General features: G+C 40.8%; 1 protein-coding gene across 2 annotated transcripts; it reads left to right on the top strand.

The window, feature by feature from the left end:
* Window positions 1-1492: 1492 nt before the first annotated feature.
* On the top strand, window positions 1493-20303 carry LOC119911264 (phosphatidate phosphatase LPIN2-like). 2 transcript variants are annotated; one of them, XM_038730077.1, is made up of 20 exons: window positions 1493-1617; window positions 8513-8713; window positions 9825-9920; window positions 10286-10572; window positions 10657-10773; window positions 10958-11084; window positions 11240-11714; window positions 12302-12401; window positions 12632-12819; window positions 13587-13680; window positions 13794-13863; window positions 13961-14044; window positions 14353-14432; window positions 14982-15138; window positions 16760-16908; window positions 17153-17239; window positions 17328-17480; window positions 17986-18100; window positions 18217-18320; window positions 18419-20303. In XM_038730077.1, the coding sequence occupies exons 2-20, from the start codon at window positions 8522-8524 to the stop codon at window positions 18561-18563; spliced, it is 2820 nt and encodes a 939-aa protein (XP_038586005.1). In that variant the 5' UTR covers window positions 1493-1617; window positions 8513-8521; the 3' UTR covers window positions 18564-20303. The 2 variants fall into 2 exon arrangements, with proteins under 2 accessions (XP_038586005.1, XP_038586010.1); XM_038730082.1 differs by having other exon boundaries at window positions 1577-1597.
* The last annotated feature ends 75 nt before the right edge of the window (window positions 20304-20378 follow it).

The following is a 20378-nucleotide window of genomic DNA, read 5'->3' as shown; positions in this document are numbered from 1 at the left end:
AGAGTAAATAACAGTAATACTTCTAACATACTGCTAACCTACATAGCAAGCAAAAGCATATAGATTCAAAACACCTAACATGCAAAACATGTTTTTATGCCATATACTGTGACCAAACATGAGGTCCTCAATCTGGGAAATGCATAAAACAGCCAGTCATAGTCTGACTGAGCTGGTGTTTTAAGAGGAACTGAAACTTTCTACATCCCCTTCACAGCTGATGGAAGGTACGCATCATTTGTTCCTCCCTACTTTCTTTTATAAGACAGTCGACTGGGTGGCACACTGGCCTTTCATTGGCTTCAGCTTCAGCCCAACCTGTGTTGCCAAATTTCTGCCCTGCTGAACTGTCGTTGAGCAAATCCCTGAAAATCCCATACCACCTGCAGGGCTACAGCTTTGTACCTCAGTGTGACCTCCACACATGGAGAGTGGAAACTTCCCTCACTGCGATTAATAAAATGTAATTAATTTCCTGCACTTCATTTCAGTGTTGAAGCAATGGGTTATAACCTTTTTGATAACAGGTTAAATATATGTGAAATGATGGTATAACAATACGAAATGTTTTAAATTTTAAGATTCTACTTTACCTTCACCAATGAATCTTTATGTTTTTGTTCGGATGGACCAACTCATTTCATTGATCCATCATGTGAATGCAGTGCCTGATTGTATATATGAAACGTCATGAACCACATGATCACCCTGAAGGCTAGATGAGAGCATCTTAAACCACAAACGTACTTATTTTTTTAAAAGTACTTTAACGAAGACCCTGTTATTAAGTATGCCAACAAAGAAACATGAGCAAATTAATGGTGGTACATTTGTCAGTCTTAGATTTTAGTTTATTTAGTATCACGCTCACAGTACGTGTCTGCAGAGAACTAAACACACTTCCAGTAAATGTTGAAGACGGCAGTTAATGCATCAATAATTACATTCCAGTTTGATAATATATATTCTGAAACTGGCCATTCGGCATGAGAACTTTTACTTTTGGTATCTTAAGTACATTTTAATGCTGGTACTTTTGTGCTTTTACTTGAGTAAAGTTTTGAATGAGTATTTGAGTTGAGAAGAATATCTTAGTAGGCTACTTCTTCTACCACTGCTGAATTTGCAAAGTAAATAGGCTAGTGACTAAAGGTATTAAATGAATGTGTAGTAAATGTAGTGTAGTAAAAAGTACAATAGTTCCTTAGGGAGAAGTATAAAGTAGTTGTAGATGTTAAACACTCAAGTCAATACAAGTAAAAATAGATATATTCCACCACTGTAACTCCAATTTGCAATAATTAATTAATAGTAATTTTTATTTTCTCCCCTCGTGGCATGGACATCCATATTTTAGGGATTGATAGTGCAGGAAACTCTCTACATTCCTCATAAACATCTATCAATTAACCCTAATAATTAACTTAACCTCCGTCCTCCTGCGTTGTGATCACGTGCAGCCTCGGAGCTGCAGGGTCACGTGGTGTGGTCGGCTCCAATACAGTCTATGCTCCAACCACACCACAGCAGCAGCAGCAGCAGAGAGACTCCGCAAACAGCCGGTGGAGGAGCTGAGTGAAGCTGCGACTGCCTGCGGGTGAGCCTCTTCTCTAGCAGGTAGGGTGACTTGATCAGCGCTGAACAGTTGTAGAAAAATCTAACGAGACAGAATGTGTTTTAATGCTGGCTGATATCGCTGCTCTGTGCTGTAAAGACACCGGCAGCGGAGTCCTTGAAACCTTCTGGCGGAGTCAGCTGCTCGTGAGTCTTTTTGAGACTTATTTTCGCTTTTGAAGCGTGTGTGTGCGCGTATATCATACTTACTGTAACTGTACGACGCGTGGTTATTTATAAAATCCTCGTATAAGTCTGTTTTGTCAAATTCAACCAATCCAGCTGTGTCCCTAAACGCCTCATAGGTTTTAAGGCGAAAACACTTTGCTGTACAGGTGCATGTGCAAAGATTGAACTACTATTTTGGCAATATCGGTAACATTATGAGGTAGATAGATATGTTTTTTTTATATTATAGTTTATTGTACTTATAGATTACACACTTAATGGCTGATTAATATGCAGGTTTTATTATGTGATAGTGTTAAACAGCAAACTCTCAAATAGAGATAAGGACCCTGATATGTGAGATATATCAGTGTGCTGATGTCAATTGTGATAGTAGAGTAAATATTTACTTAGATTAGGCTGTTGTACCACTGTATTGCTTGCTGTCTGTTCCCTATTAAAGTATGCAATATAGCTGAATCGCCAGTCAATCAGAATCAGAAACACTTTATTGATCCCTGAGGGGAAATTCTGTGTCACAGTTGCACACATTGCACAAAAGGCAAAATGAATATAAATAAAGATGGTGGTATATAAAGAAATATTGTATTTCTTTCCCCAGAAACCATATCACAAACACCAAAATACTGTTTTTATACTAATACTGTATATGCTGTTGATGAATCAACTGATCATTTTTCAAGCTTAAATTCAAAACATACTCTGGTTCCACCTCTTCTTCAGATTTTTCAATTTACTGCTCTTCTCTGATTTTATGTAATTGCAAATTCATAACTGGTGAGATCTGGACTGATTTAATTTAAATATAATAGACAAGATTCACCAAATGACTAAGATGCAATTGCAGTGTCAACACTAGTGTTTGATTCGTAAGGAACTGGTGGTTGAAATAGAAACCTCAAGAGTCTGACACAACATTGGTCAAAACACAACACTGGCTGATGCACAATCACGTTGGACGTAGTGAGCAGGACAAACGTGCCGAGGCAGGGAAAGCCAGATCTGTTTTAATCTTGTAAACAGGATTAACACCTCTTAAAGGTCCCCTCAGGTTTCTGTGGATGAGAACTGGTAGTGCTGTATTTGTGTCATCATGTACTGGGCATTTTGTAGTGGGACCTGGTCAGACTTATTCTAATTGTACTGTATCAATGGAAATGATTAGATTCTTGTCTTAATATGAAAATGTAGATCTACTAAGTTAACAATTTGATTCCTGATGATGAGGAAGTAGCAAAGCGACATAATGTTCACACATGAAAATGGAGTTACAACACCTTCTAGTGATCGAGTCCAAAGGGCGTTTTTTTCTTTCTTTCCTTCTTTGACCTTGGAAATAATAGTTGACAAAACAATCTCAACTGAAGTCGGTGAAAAGCTCCAGAACAATACGTGAGAGCGATTTCACAGATTGTTTTGTTAAATATAATAAAACGTCTATATACTCTCATTGGCAACTTTACCAGGTACACCTTGTATCTGGTTTGACCCCCTTTTGCCTTAAGAACTGCCTTAATTCTTAGTGGCATACTTTCAACAAGGTGTTGGAAACATTCCTCAGAAACATTGGTCCATGTTGACATGATGGCATCACGCAGGTGCTGCAGATTTGTCGACTGCACAGCCATGAAGCAAATTTCCCGTTCCACCACATCCCAAAGGTGCTCTATTGGATTGAGATCTGGTGACTGGCCATGGACAATGAGGCCAACAGAGTCCAGTGAACTCACTGTCATGTTCAAGAAACCAGTTTGAGATGATTTGAGCTTTGTGACATGGTGCATTATCCTGCTGGAAGCAGGCATCAGAAGATGGGTACACTGTGGTCATAAAGGGATGGACATGGTCAGCAACAATACTCAGGCAGGCTGTCACGTTTAAATGATGATCAGTTGGTACCAAGTGGCCCAAAGTGTACCAAGAAAATATCCCCCACACCGTTACACCACCACCAGCAGCCTGAAGCGTTGATACAAGGCATGATGGATCCATGCTTTCATGTTGTTTACGCCAAATTCTGACCATACCATCTGAATGTCACAGCTGAAATCGAGACTCATTAGACCAGGAAACGTTTTTCCAAACTTCTAATGTCCAATTTTGGTGAGTCTGTATGAATTGTAGCCTCGGTTTCCTGTTCTTAGCTGACAGGAGTGGTACCCGTGTGGTCTTCTGGTGCTGTAGCCCATCTGCTTCAAGGTTTGACGTGTTGTGCGTTCAGAGATGGTATTCTGCATACCTTGGTTGCAACGAGTGGTTATTTGAGTTACTGTTTCCCTTTCTGTCATCTCGAGTCAGTCTGCCCATTGTCCTCTGACCTCCGACATCAACAAAGCATTTCCGTCCACACAACTGCCGCTCACTGGGTATTTTCTCTTTTTCGGACCTTTCTCTGTAAACCCTTTCTTCCCCATTCTGATACTCGGTCTGAACTTCAGCGAGTTGTCTTGACCACGTCTGCATGCCTCAATGTATTGAGTTGCTACCATGTGATTGGCTGATTAGCTATTTGTGTCAACAAGCAATTAAACAGGTGTACCTAATAAAGTGGCCGGTGAGTTTACTTTGTATTGGTCCTTTGTGTGAACGCTATTATTGATCAGGGAGTAAACTCTAATTTAATGTACCTCTAATTTCAGCACACTTCAAGCCCACAGAAAGGCAAACTATGCGGAACATCTTTCAGGCTTGAAGTGCTGTAGCAGAGGGGTCTATATGAAGTACAGCTGCGTGGGAGTTGAGGCTCTTTCTAAATTTGGTGTGTAGTTCATGCAGACAGTGTGTAGTCAGCTCACTAGAGAGATCTGGTTGTGCAGCGTTATCATGGCTGATGACTCTCATCGAGACACTTCTGCTTTGTCCATTAAAGCATTGAGCATTGCACTTTCACTCTACAATGTGCTGTGGTCCGCGGGAGGGTGGGGGGCACAGCACATTTCAGGAGCGCAGTGTACACGTTGTGACACTATTATCAACTGGTGCTATTATACACTGTATGCTGACAGTAACTCTTGTTTTGTTAGTTATATTAGATAGTATTCAGTTGTAGCTATGACATAATAACCACTAAACAACCATTTTTAGCCATGCCAACATGGCTCTAGGGATGGCAGTGTTGCTCGTTGCACTACTTATGGATTGCATAACAAATCTGGTACATTCATGTTCCCCTCAGGATGACATAATGTTTGAAACTCCCATCAGCCTCAGCTATGCTTTGTTTTAGAGCTAATTAGCAAATGTTAGCATGCTACCAGGCTAAACTAAGATGGTGAATATGGTAAACATTTTATCTGCTATCAGCATGTTAACGTTATCATTGTTGGCTTGTTAGCGTTTACCCAAAGCACCACTGACTGTGCTATACTAGCTGACATGGCTGTAGACTCAGGATTTGATACAGACATTGACAATCTCCAGGGTATGAATCCTAATGACTTTGGTGGTCCACTGACTTTTTGTAGCTCCACCATTTGGTAAAATTTTGTTTAGTTCATGACCTCTGAAACAACTGACCGAATTCCTGTTAACTTCAGCTGCACCTCAGCTGAGATTAATGCTAACATGCCAGTTTAGCTGGTTGTACACTAACAGGCTTAATGCAGGTTTTGTTGGGCCTTTGTCATTTTTTTCACATTGTAGAGTAAATTATTACTTTATTCAAACAAATTCTTGACAGATTAAAATGTTCCCTCAAGCTGTTATCTCTGTAGAGGCTTTTCGAGCACAGGTTGGTGGAGACGGAGGCCGACGCTAAAAGAAATTATGCAACAGTTTTAGGGCTCAGACAGGGGTCATTTTCCCTCGCATTGTGTGTACTCAGTCAGGGGGGTTGGACAGGTCGTAGGAACTGTGGTGCATGGCACAGGACAGGAGCAGGTTGGCTGAGGAGAAAAGGGGAGGAGAGAGGGCCACAGCTCAGCTCGGTCCTGTTGGGGTGACATGGAGCTCTCAGGGAGGGTACCTGTAGAGCAGCAGGACCAGCGGCTGCACCTGAAGTCCCCTTGGACTCTGGTGAGTTGGGATGCTGGTTTAATATGCAGAGTGAGTGATGAACACAACATAACCTGAAATGTTGGTAGCATTTTATTTGGAAAGTGCAGTGTTGTTCTCTCACAGTTGGATGTTAAAAGCCTGCTGTGTATCTCAGGTAAACCTGACTTAATCCTAACCACAGTTCTGACTGTAATCCTGATCCATTTTTTAATCTTGAATCAACAGACTGCCTTTCTGTTTGGGGTGGCAGATAATGGATAAAATAATTGTTACTCACATGGATAAATCACAGTATATATAATTTAATGTACTAACAGTATCAACTGCTATAAAGAAAGATTACATGGTCAGGTGAGAGTTTTCTTCAGCTAATTTAGTGAATTAAATACCATCCAAATCAAGATACTTTATCACACTCATGCAAACATCCTGTAAAGTAGTCCAACATTGCACCAACCAGACATAATGAATGGAAATTAGCCCAAACATTTGTCTGTAGATCTCAAATCTCTATCATTTCCTGGTGTTTATTTCCCAACCCTACTTTCTATACTAATATTGTTATTACCTGAAAATCAATAAAGTTTCAGAGACACAATGTTGTCACCTGATAGCGAATCCTTTTGTTATTTTCTTGGTATGTTTGCGTGAATTCATCGTAGCTAGTTTATTTCCCTCTATCACCAGTAAAGTACATTTAGAGTTTAGTTGGGGTAGTGGCTGCCAGTCTTGGAGACTGAATGGTTTCAAAGTCCATCCAGCTGGTATGCAGCTCCAATTTAGTCTGTATTCCATTGTCCTAAATTTGTACCTTCTGATCATGAGCTGCTTTGGATTAAAGCACCAGGTAAATAATGGAATAATGTAACATGGACGTGTAATGTGATATCATGTGCACCGCAGAGAAAACAATTCTTTAAAACCTGACAAGGATCAGGTTAAGCCAGACTTGTCTGAACATAGATTCACTGTTGATTGATATTATCAGTCATAAGTGTATATAAGTATAGTGTTTTCACAAGAAAAGATATGAAGGAAGGATATCAGCTCATCTTCATGAAAGAATGAGATCTCGCTTTCTATCTTTTCATTTCTCTGTGTGATAATGAATGTGATTTGCTTAGTGCCTCAACTTTCCCAGACGTTTTTTTTTAATGTTTGTTGATGCTACAACTGAGCATCTGTTGACTGATTGTTCGCCCTACTCAGTTAACTGAATGTTACTGATGCTGGTTTAGACTGAATGGCAACTTATCAAGTTTAATAGCAAATGCAAAGTACTTCACCCATACATTAACACGATATGAACATTTTCCCCTTCAAAATAAAATGTGTGTGTGTGTGTGTGTGTGTGTGTGTGTGTGTGTGTATATCTATATCTATAAGAGGGAAAAACATGCCATGGAAATCCTATTTAAAAAAAACAAAAAAAAACAGGCTACAGTATAGAGTTGCTTTAAAAAAAAGAAAGCAGTTTGTTATTCTCCTAATTTGCCACAAAAAAACTCTAAAGAGGCAAAAATCACATACACAAGGCAGTTAACAAACTGCAGTTTACTTTTAACCATGTTTTAGTCTTTGCCCATCTAGACGTGTTATCTATGTTTTATCTGTTTTCTGACTCCTCACAAGTCGACCTAACAGCTATGATGAGCAGTTACGACAGAACAGTTGCTGTAGAGTTTGTACACTTACGTTAAGTGACGGTAAGTCACAGCTCATATACTGTACACTGTTTACTGTGTATGTTTTTGGAATATGAGACTGAATAGTTTTCCTGTTTAGTGTAAGCTCTCCAGTACAGAGTTCAAGTACATTTTTAGAGAGATGTAACACTTCAGAAGTATGGTGTATAATACAGGCTAATACTTTGAGCCCTGTTGGGCTTTGTATAATTTTAGATGTCACATGCTGTCTGTCACAAACACTTTCAATCTGCCTCATTTCTGCAGTTATTGTCACTGGGTCAGAGACATCAGATGAACATGACCTTCACCTCCATTCAGTTCAAACTTAAGTGTCTGTACACATCATGTGACACTGGGAGGGGGGGGCACCATAACAGCACAAACAGAGAGACCTTGTAGGAAACTAAATCTGCCAAACTAAAAGTCTGGGTCAGTATAGCACTGACGCAGTACTGGGTTAACTTTACCCAGTGCACATGATAGAAAACCAATCAGACCAAAGACAGTTATTTTTTATTATTACTGTTGAGTTATTTTGAGCCATGCTTTGACACTTCTTACCTTTTTAAAATGGTCACAAATGTATTTGTACAAAACAATATGCATATGACAAGGATACACATATTACTAACAAAATAGTGAAATGTAAGTTCAAAAAGAGGTAGAGTAGCTGGCTAAATTGGGTGAACTTTGACCCAGGGATTTTGGGAGTGCTCCTGAGCAGAAACACACCCTGTCTGCTCTGCTCCCCTCTGTTCTGCGGCAGCCTTGTTGCCTGATTAAGTCTTGATCAGCTCAGGACTCTTTTGAGGAAAATGGGACAGAGCTACTGTGTTTAGGGACCGGCTTGCATTTCCTTTGCAGGCTATTCTGAACAACAGGAGCCTTACGTAAGGGACACTGGCCTAGTAAGATGCGAAAATAAAGTTGTGGGTGGTTTTATTCTGCTGGTAATTTAGGTGTGTTAAACTTCAAATTCTGTTATTGCATATATGCTAATTATTGAAGGGATTTTCTGATGACAGGTGGACACCATGAACTACGTGGGGCAGCTGGCGGGCCAGGTGCTGGTGACAGTAAAGGAGCTGTATAAGGGGATCAACCAGGCCACTCTGTCAGGCTGCATCGACGTGATCGTGGTCCGGCAGCCTGATGGTATGTTCCAGTGCTCCCCTTTCCATGTCCGCTTCGGAAAACTGGGGGTGCTGCGCTCCAGAGAGAAAGTGGTGAGTGCCCATGTTAGTAAAAGAAAAATGATTATCAGACTTTTTAAAAATTTACTTCATAATTAGTACTGATTTTTATTTATTTTTTTTTTTTAAAGCTTATTCTTTGCTTAGTTTAACTCAAGTTTGCATTTGTTCTGAGGCAAACATTCCTGTACAAATCTAGCATTCTGTTGATTAAGGAATAGTAACTGCAGTCAAAACGTTTGACATGCAGTAAAATGTGGGATAACTGTGTGTTGCTTCAGTGTGTTGCGATGAAGCTTCAGAATAGATTCTCTATTTCTCTAACTGCCCTCTGCAGCTCTCTGAACATTACCATCCACTGCGCTCTCTGCGTCTCTCACACGAGCACGTTGCCCTTCCTCTCTATTTATAGTACCGGTGTAGTTGTCAGCTGATGATTAAGGTGGGATGCAAAGACTAAAGCCTAATTTAGCCTCTTATTCCCAACTTGTAAAGATTCATCCCAGTTTAACAGGAGAGCACTTTCTTTCATAAGCTTATAGGCGAGTCAGACAAACAGGAAGTAGTCTGTTGACAGAAAACAGCTTCAGTGATTCTGTAAATCACGTGAGTTAATAGCATCTTTGTCACTGTAGAGAAAACAGGAAGAAACTGAATATAATCTGATGTTGATCTCATAGCAAATGTCAACATTTAGCAGACATCTGAATAGATTTTGGTTAATTTCTTAACATTTCTGATCATTTAAAGGTGGAAGAAAGCACCGCAAAATACATGAAGCATGTTTACTTATGATGTTGACCTTCTTTAACAACCTAATTCCACCCAGGCAGCTTGGAGTAAAATCCTGCCTGTTTAATACACGGACAGAAAAGGCTGAAAACAGCAAGCTGCTGTACAAGCTGTTCTCTTGTTGTTATTTTTTTCTTTCTCTGGCTTAACTCTATTACTTCAGGTAAATCTATGGCACAGATTTTTTTTTTTATCTGTGAACTGTGTTGTAGACATGCGCTGCTTTTGTGGTGTAAACAAACCTCATTAATCGCTGCTAAAACCTGAAGCCAACTGAGGAGAATGTGGTGAAATATACAGTAAAGCTTTGTACAGAGTATTTCTTACAGACCTGTGTTGTTTGACTCTGCAGATTGATATAGAAATCAATGGGGAACCTGTGGAGCTACACATGAAGCTTGGAGACAATGGAGAGGCCTTTTTTGTCCAGGAGACAGAGCAGCACAATGTGAGTTTATGATGAAGACTTTTATGTTGAATTTCAGATAAACCGATCTTGTTTACTCGTAGAAATCAATTACTGTGTTAACAACATACATAATTTATATGACCTGTCCTCCCCAGCCTTTTCTTTTTTGCTATGCTAGCAGGTAGATGTTGAGTGAAATGTCTCGACAGCTATTGGATCGATTGCCATTTGACTGATTGAATTGGCAAATAAGATGGTGAACATGGCAAACATGATACCTCTATAACGTCAGCATGTTAGCATGCTGATATTAGCATTTAGCTCAAAGCACCACTGTGGCTAAGAACGGCTGTAGACTCTTAAGTCTTGTTGATTTTATTTTTAATTTTTTTACCTCAACACAGGAGATTGTCCCAGCCCACCTGGTGACCTCGCCCATCCCCACCGAAGAGGCTCTGTTCAGGAGCAGAGAGACCAGATGTAGTGGATCAGCGGCAGACGACAGTCAGCCGCAGAGTCCTGAGGACCCGGTCTCTGGAAACCTCCAGCCCAACTCCAACACAGCCGGCAAGAAGAGGAAGAGACGCAGGAGGAAGCACAAGGCCGAGCCACGCAAGGAGGAGCAAACCACACCTGCAGGCGGAGAGATGGAGTTGTGTGAGCTCAGTTCAGATGAGGAGCACAACGGACGGTAAGTACAGACTTGAGTTATAAGCTGATTTTATGTGTTGTTTGTCATGAATCTCTTGTTCATTGTATTGTTTCCCATTTTCAGGACACCTTCACTGTCCACGATGAAGGCCAATACGGACAACAGGCAACATTCCCCACTTACCGCCCTCGAATGGGACAGCTACCCTTTCTCTGATGGAGACTGGTCCCCTTGCACTACGTACGCTCCCCCCATCCAAATATTCCCACCCTCAAATATTTACATTGTTCGTACAAACACAGAGAAAAACAATGACAAATAATTTCCAATCGACTTTATCAAAACCAAGAGGGCCTGAGTAAAACAAATCACTCCCACAAGGTCATTACAGCTGACTCAGTGGAAATGTGGTGTTTGTTTACAGCAGGGAGATGTCGGAGGCAATGTCGCCCAAGAGTGACTCTGAGCTGATGGTGAAGCCGGCAGAGAGCATGCTCAGGGCCGAGTCCCACATGCAGTGGACCTGGGGAGAGTTTCCAGAATCCACCAGGGTGAGGGTTCAGGTCTAAACTTGTAGAAACTAGTCTAAATGGCTAAATGAATTTCAAATCTAGTTCACATCCTCATTTATACATATTTTAAAAAAGACATTTTAGAAATGCATTTATATTTAAACTTTATTTTGTGCTGTTTTTCTTGCTTCCAGGTCAACAAAAAGGACAAATCAGAGCCAAAGACGGTGACCATCACTCCCTCTGAGAACACACATTTCAGGGTTATCTTGAGCACAGAGGCCATGGAGGAGCAGTCAAGGGAAGGAGAGAGAACCACAGGTCCCATTTGCAGTATTGTAAAGCCAGAGCCTCGGACCATCAAAGTTGATCAGCGCAGCTGCAAACCACAGCCCCCTGAAGCTTCATCACACGATACAAACATTACCAACCACGAGACAGGCCTTTCAAATTTAATGTCCAGCTGTTTCACCTCAGAGCCATGTCCCACTAACACTGACCTCAGACCGATAACCGTGCACAAGACCAGGTGGAAGTCTTCGCCACCAAGCCGCAGGGGCAGCGACTCTGCTGCCAGTGGTGGGAGAAACATAACTGGAGACTCGGCAGCAGTTTGTCCTGACACAGGAGCCTCCTCCAAACCCACCGACTCCCCCGTCAAGAGGAGAAGTAACTCAACTTCCTTTATCACTCGCTCTGAAAATGTGTTTTATAGTTTCTGTACATTCTCGTTTTTTAGAAAAGAGCTGCTAAATAAACTAGTATTACAGTCACTGAATGAGCACAATGGATCTCATAAGGGAAGAATCAAATAAAAAGAAATGTAGGATGTGAAAAAGTTCAGACTACCTCCCTCAACAAAAAAGAGTAGAGAACCCCACCCTCTTTCAGTTCACAGTTCTTCGTGAGATTCAAGTGACTTAGAAATATGCCAAAAACCTTTTTTTTTTTTTAATTGTGTCTGCTTATTTGTCTGTCTCTATAGAAGCTTATAATAATTTTAATAATGTAAATTTTAATTATTCTTATATTGCATCTTAAATGTGCGTGGGAAAGTCTTGAGTCAAACTCCAGATTGTGTGACGGTAATCTACAGCCAGTCAAGGTGTGAGTGGATGTTAACAGGAAGGATGTGGTTTTGTATTTAGTTCTGTGTCTGGGGCTGCTCTGCATTCACAAGTTAAAAGAAAAGGAAGTTGGAGGGGAGGGGAAAGAAGTCAGCAATTTTCTGAGTCTCTTGTCTTGCTTTCATAAAGGTGTGAGGAAGAGGAGCCAACATCAGGGACCTGAAGACATTTACCTGGACGACTTGAATGCACTAGAACCTGATGTTGTTGCTCGGTACTTCCCCAAAAGGTACAAACCTAGGAATCCTTTCAGAGTAAATGAAAGTCATGTAACCTAATTTAAGATTACTTAATTATGAGTACAACTTTGGGTACTTGACAGTTTTCTGTACTTTTTGGGGTTTATACTAAAAAACTCTGCTTTGATACCCAGCCCTACCTGTTAAATAAAAATGCCTGCAGCTATTTAAACAACTCTGTGATTCTTGCTGAGTGAAACTGGACTGCCTGTGCTTTCAGTGAGTCTGAGCAGGTTCCTAAAGACTGGGTCGAGACGGGGAGGCGCTCTGGATCCCAGTCGCCCCAGTCGGTTGGCAGCGCGGCAGCAGACAGCGGCACAGAGTGTCTGTCTGACTCTGCTGGTGACCTCCCTGACGTCACCCTGTCGCTGTGTGGAGGTGTTGGTGAGAACTCCGAGATCTCTAAAGGTACCCAGTGATCTCTATTAGCAGCAGTAATACACCGCAGTAAGACACATGCCTTTGGTATGAGAGACCCGTGTTCAGTCCCCCAATGTAACCCATCCACCAATGTGTCCTTGAGCAAGACACCCCTAGTTGCTTCAGAGGTGTGCGACCTCTGACATATATAGCAATTGTAAGTTGCTTTGGATAAAAGTGTCAGCTAAATGAGTAAATGTAAAATAATACAGAATGGAAAGTAGATTGCTCATACAGGATATTAAAGGTTATTTTGTAATTTTCAAGAGAGATGTTATATATACATATGGTGAGCGGGGGCTTAGTGGAAGGATTTCCTACCTGTGGAAGGCAGAGAAGAGGCTGCTGGGCGAGAGCATGAGGGGTCCTTGAGGCAGGAGGGTCCCTCTGTCATTCACCCAGTGCAGATACCCCCAGGTCATGTCAGCCATGCGGATTGCTCGCGCCGAACAGTACAGGAACTTGACATATATATATATTTTTTTACCAATATTCATGCATTCTGATCTTGTATTTCTATTTCTTATTTTTAATCCTTATTTTTCACATTACTCTTTTAGCACATTAGGAGCGTACTACATTGCATTTCACAAATCATGTAATCTTTTTTATGTGACAAATAACGATTTATAAATGATAAGCAGGATGCATTTTCACTGTCCTTCATATCTCCTGCATACCGATGTTGTTGTAATACAGGAAGATGGGCAATCACCATAATTTATAATCAAGCTTTCACGCTCCATTTATTCCAGATAAATTCATGGAGCACATCATCACCTACAATGAATTTGCAGAGAATCCGGCAATAATCGACAATCCCAATTTGGTGGTTAGAATTGCAAACAGGTGAGTCTTCCTACTCCCTAATTCAGGCAGTGGACTCTCATATCAGATAAACAGATGAGTCATTAATATGTAACATTACAGCTAAAAAAAACAACAACCTTTTTCCCCCACAGGTATTACAACTGGACACTGGCAGCACCGTTGATACTTAGTATGCAGGCTTTTCAGAAGAGCTTGCCAAAGGTATCCTCTCAATCTAATGTGTTTATAGTGATCACTTTCATCTTATATATCTGTACGATATATCTACTAACACATGAATAATTTATCCGAATGGCAGGCTACAGAGGAGGCCTGGGTGAAGGAGAAAATGCCAAAAAAGTCAGGACGTTGGTGGTTCTGGAGAAAGAGCAGCGTAAAGCAGGTACTGACTGTGTGGCTCAGCCAAAAGGCTTTAGGTAACCTCATGAGTCACACTTACATCTGTGTGTTTGCTGTATAGTTGAGGTCAGTGGGAATACCATACCGTTTGAGTAACTTTGCATTGTAAATGAGTCGAGACACATGTATCGGTAACCATTACATCTCTGTTTTGCATTATTATGTAAGGCCTTTTAAGTTATGAAGGAAGCTTTTATCAAGGTAGTTAACTTATATAGTTATATCAGACATTTTATTGTTCACTGGTTTTATACTATAGATTTATCTCATAATGTATCATCCTCTCTTCAGTTATCATCAGAGACCAAGTTAGAGAGACAGGAGTCTCAGAGCAGAGAGAGCCCTGCCCTTCACCAGGCCCCAGAAACTCAGTGAGTCAGCAACCAAGCTCTTCCTCACAACACTACAGGCGCGCACCAACACAAGCAGTGTTGGGTCAACATGTCCCACAGAGGCTGGATTAGCATGTTAGTCACAGCAGTGCTGTCATTTTATGACTCATAAACTCATCTTTAAGAAATTTCAGAAGGACTTTAAATATTTTTTGAACCAGGCTGTGTTTGTGTTAAATTATTAAGGATGCATCCAGTTTTTGTGTAAAAGAAGAAGACAAAAACATTCTGTGTATTCACTGTTGAAAAAAGCAGAGTTAAAGGCAGAGAAGAAGGTCTGCTGCCCTCTGGTGACGCTAAATCATTCTGCAGGGTTTTTGCTGACTTTGAATCACATCATCCATTAGCCAGTATAAACGTGGTATTATGTTGGTTCCTTTACTTGTTGTTGTGCTTATTTTTACATAGATTTGTCTAAAACTCAGTCGCCATTGCAGTTAGACTGGACTTTTTCCTGCCAAATACAAATTTTTCTACAGTCTTCATATTGTTTGCTGGTCTCGCTTAAGACTATATTCTCTGCTACAGGCAGAAAGCAGCAGAGTGGTCCAGCGACGATGAGACTAAAGAGCTGAACTCCGTGGCACCTGCTCTGACACCCACTGAGCATGTGCAGACACAAGGCCCGGCGTCGGCACCATGTCACTCCTACAAGAAGTCCCTCCGCCTGTCGTCCGACCAGATAGTAAGACAAGTGATCACTGATACTGGTAGTGTGACTAAAATTAGGCAAAGACAGAAACTCAGTTTGTTATTTTTTTTGTTGTTGACAAAGTGAAAAGGTGTCGGCTTGTGAGGCAGAAGGCAACATATACAATTGACTAATATAAGATCACACACATGTACAAATAAACTACCAACCAGCAAGGATGTGGACGAGAAACGGGACAATGTAACGAGAGGCCTCCACTGGAGAAGATTTTTGTTCTAATTAGCTCCCAAGATACTTGACCTGAAGTTCCTCAGAAATTTGCAGTGAAATCTGCTGAACTTCTTCATGGTCAAAAGAAAATAAACATCAGTATATTGTTACTGTGGAGTGTAATGAATATCGCAGCATCCAGCTGATGAAAGCAGGGTCCGTCTCTATTCACATTTGCTTGTTTGCCAACTTAATTTTATGGTTAATCAATAAAACACTCTGGTTCTGTTGAACTCAACCAATGAGAGTCTATGTTTCTCCGGGAAATGCTCAATATGTAGAACCATTGACATTCCCCTTTTGATTAATACAAAGTCTGGAGAAGCAGATAAATTCTGTTGTGAAAGCAGGTTTCTTTCAACTTAGGCTTCTTACTAAGCTGAAGCCCTTTTTATCCCTCACAGACTTTGAGAGGGTTATACATGCATTCATCACAACACGGCTTGACTACTGTAATGCTCTGTATGTAGGTGTTAGCCAGGCCTCCGTCTCTCTACTACAACTGGTTCAAAATGCTGCCGCTCGTCTCCTTACTGGAACTCGTAAGAGAGATCACATCTTCCCTGTTCTTGCCTCTCTTCACTGGCTCCCTGTTAATTTTAGGATTGATTTTAAGATTTTATTGTTTGTGTTTAAAGCCCTTCATGGACTAGCTCCAGTATATATTACTGATCTGTTGAAGCCACATGCTCCTTCAAGGTCATTAAGGTCTGCATACCAGTCTCTTCTTGTTGTCCCTAAAACACGGCTCAAGAGCAGGGGGGATCGAGCTTTCTAAGTCGCAGCACCAAGACTGTGGAATTTATTGCCTCTCCATGTCAGACTGGCCCCAAGCCTTCCGACTTAAAACACATTTTTATTCCTTGGCTTTTAATCTGGCATGAGAACTGAATGTTATATTTGTCTGGTGTTGTATTTTGTCTATTTATTGTTTCATGTCAATGTACAGCACTTTGGTCAACCTGGTTGTTTTTTAAATGTGCTTTAGAAATAAAGTTTGATTTGTTTCCAGGTATTTTGGAGAACCAATACTTAATGTGAAAGGTTTTATAAAACCTTTTGTGGCTCCAGAGGGAGCTGCGCAAAATCTGACAAATTTCCTCAAGTGATAGTCTTCAGCCCTAACTGACACTGAAAATAAAAAAAGATCTTGGTGTGAGGTTAAATTCTGCGAGGACTTCACTAGCGCGCTCTTCATCTCTGCTTGAGGCTACATTATTTGGCAATACTAGCATAACACACCTGAATCACTAACTGGTGTCGGCGGTCGAGTTGCACTGTTGATGTTTTTTAACTGTCCATTGTGAGTCACAGGATGTTATGGGAGTGTGACGCTAAGTCGTGGCTACTCTTTTAACTCCCACTCGTTTCCTGTGTCTTACAGGCCAGCCTGAAACTAAGAGAGGGGCCTAATGATGTCACCTTCAGCATAACCACTCAGTACCAGGGCACATGTCGCTGCGAAGGCACCATCTACCTGTGGAACTGGGACGACAAGGTCATAATCTCCGACATCGATGGCACCATCACCAAGTATGAGAAAGTCCAAGTCTATCAACCTCTTCGTTACACTTTGTTTGTTCTCACGCAGCAGTAACTCTGTCCTGTCTCTCCGGCTGCTGGCAGAGAATGTTTCAATCCCATTCACAATATTTGAAATAAGAAGTCTGATGATTACTTAGGTTCAGCTCCAGCAGCCGTATCACGGATAGTTCTTCTATGAAATCATCTTGGTCATAGCTCTTTAATAATTACTACCCCGATCATTTCCCCACAGATCAGATGTGTTTGGTCAGATTCTCCCTCAGCTCGGGAAAGACTGGACTCATCAAGGAATCGCTAAGCTTTACCACTCAGTACACGAGTAAGAGACAGATCGCTGACATCTTTTATTCTAACAGAATAGTAATCAAGGAAAACAGTGACGTCAATAAATTATCTGACCGCCACAGGAACGGTTACAAGTTCCTGTACTGTTCGGCGCGAGCAATCGGCATGGCTGACATGACCCGGGGGTATCTGCACTGGGTGAATGACAGAGGGACCCTCCTGCCTCAAGGACCCCTCATGCTCTCGCCCAGCAGCCTCTTCTCTGCCTTCCACAGGTAGGAAATCCTTCCACTAAGCCCCCGCTCACCAGCATTATTCAGATAAGACACGGTACGGCTGAAATTCATTACTTAATTTAAGTAATAGCTGTTGATCAGCCTCCAAGGACTTGCAGCAGCATTGACAGATCTCTGGCATTGATAGCAGTTCTTTTAGTTAATAGTCAGCCAGGAAATGACAGTGGAGCTCTGGCAGAAATGTCTATCAGAGGTAATTTATCCCAATACAGATTACAGTAATTCAGCTTTGTCTTTTGTTTTCCTTGCTGGAATTAAAATTTGTTTCAACCCTGGCCAAGCTACTCATCACATTCGTTTTTTTACGACCAGAAACCTCAGTGCAAATACATAAAACCCATCAAACAGACTGGTGACCTTACTAACTGACCTTACTTTTTTTTTTTTCTTTTCTTTTGTCCAAATTCATTTAAAGTAGGCGACTTCTGCACCCACGGGTCAGAGGTTTTGTCTGTAATCCTTTTTATTGTAATTCCCTTGTTAGAGAGATCATAGAAAAAAAGCCTGAGAAGTTCAAGATCGAATGCCTCACAGACATCAAGAACCTGTTTTTCCCCAACACACATCCCTTCTATGCAGCCTTCGGAAACAGAGAAAATGTAAGTGTAACATTTATGTTGTTGTGTTGTCTTAAGGTTTGGGGGGTTAAGTGCAGTTAGATGCCATTACTCTAAAAAAAGAAAAGTTCCTTATTGTTTTTCATTCTGTATTTAAGGACGTGTTCGCCTACAAGCAAGTGGGCGTGCCTGTGTGTCGCATATTCACAGTGAATCCCAAAGGAGAGTTAATCCTCGAGCAAGCCAAAGGCAACAAAACATCGTAAGTATTAAACTGTCGCTGGAATCGTCGTTCTTGTCTGTCAGCTGTGTCTCCCAGACAAATGTTTCTTGTTCCTAATGCTGGTTTTTATTTCCCAGATACAGCCGGCTGAGCGAGCTGGTGGAGCACGTCTTTCCTTTACGAAGTTCACAACACAGCGCCACCTTCAGCTGCCCAGAGTTCAGCTCCTTCTGTTACTGGAGACAGCCGATTGCTGAGGTGTGTTTTGAGGAGCTGCTATAACTCAAACTGATGTTAATGTTTTCTATCAATTACTTGAAATCATTGTAACTCAGAGCAGTGATTTTATTTTTTTTTTGACTGCATGCACAAGCTTAATACTGATAAGTCCTTGTAATTGTCAATTTTGTGAGCCACTGGAATAGTTCAATATTATCTTAAGACACATTCCACTTTAGTGAAAAGGCTTGGGATATTTATGTATTCCATATATTTTTATTTAGGTGTTCTTTGGGCTTGAGTTACACATTTAAGAGGTGTATTTGAAGGCTCTGTCAGCTTTTGGCATGTATGAAAGCCAAAAGAGTGATCAGGTCTTGTTCTTACCATTTGCAGTGTCTTTTGTGGCAAAGCTTATGATTTTGCCTAAGCACTTATTTAGGCACTAGAGGTAACAAATACTGACTGTGTTGCGCTCTCTCTCCCGGACCTGGGAGCTATCATAAAAAACACAAGGTAATATTTATAGCAGCTACGTTTTCATCCCTTTGTAAGGCCTTATTCACTCTATGGTCTTATTTAATGTGTAATAATCCTACATGAATTTAATGGTTAATAATTGCATTGCAAGAAAAGGCACTTTTTGAACTTTAGATACTGCTGCCAGTGTTTCCCACAGAATGAGGTGGGGGGTGCAGCAAGTTATATTTCTGGCATGTTATTTCTTATTTCAACATTTTAATTCTACTTCATTCTCCCCCTTTTTGTAGTGTTTACTCACTACTTGAATCTGCTCATCTTGCTTTTCCCTTCAGTTCTCTTCGCCCCACACGCACCTACACCTCTGGTCTCTTACTGCAAACACAGCAGCCCCACCTCTTTCTATCTCTCTCTCCCTGTATGTGTCTCCTGACTTTCTCTATTAGCAGTATGTTTTATGAAGTCGCCGAAAAGACACAGAACTCGTCTTTTTGACGCCGCACGCAAAGGAGGCCTGTTAATGATGTAGTCTATGGAAACCAACGTGGTAATGAATGACATCTGCACTGGTGTGTTCACTGTTACTTTACCTGGTCCGTGCTTGTAAAATATCCACCGTGTCTTGTAACGTAATACCAGATAACATCTCTCTCTGTGTTTCTCTGCAAAATGCTAAAGTGGGTCAACAAATTTACTTTGGTGGCCATTTATACACCCGGGCAGCCCGCCCAAGGAAAGTCTGTATGTGGGGAAACATTGTCTGCTATTTGGTATTAAATAGTTTTCCAAAATCAAGACTTAACATTAGAAAACAATATTTGCTGAATTTTGGAACAGATCTTTGCTGATGTTTTTTCCGGACTTGTTTGATTTTGCAATCGTGGAAACTAAAGCATGTTAATGTTATGCCTCTTTGTTTTTATTCTTTTCATACCGACTAAAATTTAATGCATTCTTTCTATGAAAGTGATAAAGTTTGTGTAAAGAGAACACACAGTTTTTTCTTTAGTTGTGTGTCGTCAAATTTCACTTTTCAGTGAAGAACCTTTGCTGCTACTGCTTCAAGCGTTTTCTGTAGTTACTTTATGGTATTCCAGTTTATATTATTATGTACTATAATGTAAGCACAAAGTATGTTTTGGATGAATGTTTGATCTGCTTTCTGTTTGTTAGACAGTGAGAGAGGTGAGCTCTGAAATCATGAATTATTTAAAGTCATTTTTATAGTGTCAGAACTGTAGATCTACTGCACATAAACTCTGTATACATAGTATATTTACTGTATACATACAATGTATTGTATTAATAAAGTGTTAAATCAAATATTGAAAGATGCTTTAATTATTTCTTATTTAAAGAATCATAAAAGCTTATTTTGCACATTGACAGTTTCAGCAC

This window comes from Micropterus salmoides, unplaced genomic scaffold (genome assembly GCF_014851395.1).
Source record: "Micropterus salmoides isolate LMB-PRFRI ecotype aquatic unplaced genomic scaffold, ASM1485139v1 Ms_hic_scaffold_1, whole genome shotgun sequence".
NCBI lineage: Eukaryota > Metazoa > Chordata > Actinopteri > Centrarchiformes > Centrarchidae > Micropterus > Micropterus salmoides.
The sequence above is the reverse complement of the archived record's forward strand: the minus strand, read 5'-3'. Positions and strand labels throughout refer to the sequence as shown.

What these genes read in the sequence shown, in the direction of transcription:
- LOC119911264 (XM_038730077.1), top strand. Translation starts at nt 8,522, where the DNA reads ATGAACTACGTGGGGCAGCTGGCGGGCCAGGTGCTGGTGACAGTAAAG. An exon ending in AGGAGACAGAGCAGCACAAT is followed by an intron (nt 9,921 to 10,285) that starts GTGAGTTTATGA and finishes ACCTCAACACAG; the next exon opens with GAGATTGTCCCAGCCCACCT. An exon ending in CCTTCGGAAACAGAGAAAAT is followed by an intron (nt 18,101 to 18,216) that starts GTAAGTGTAACA and finishes TCTGTATTTAAG; the next exon opens with GACGTGTTCGCCTACAAGCA.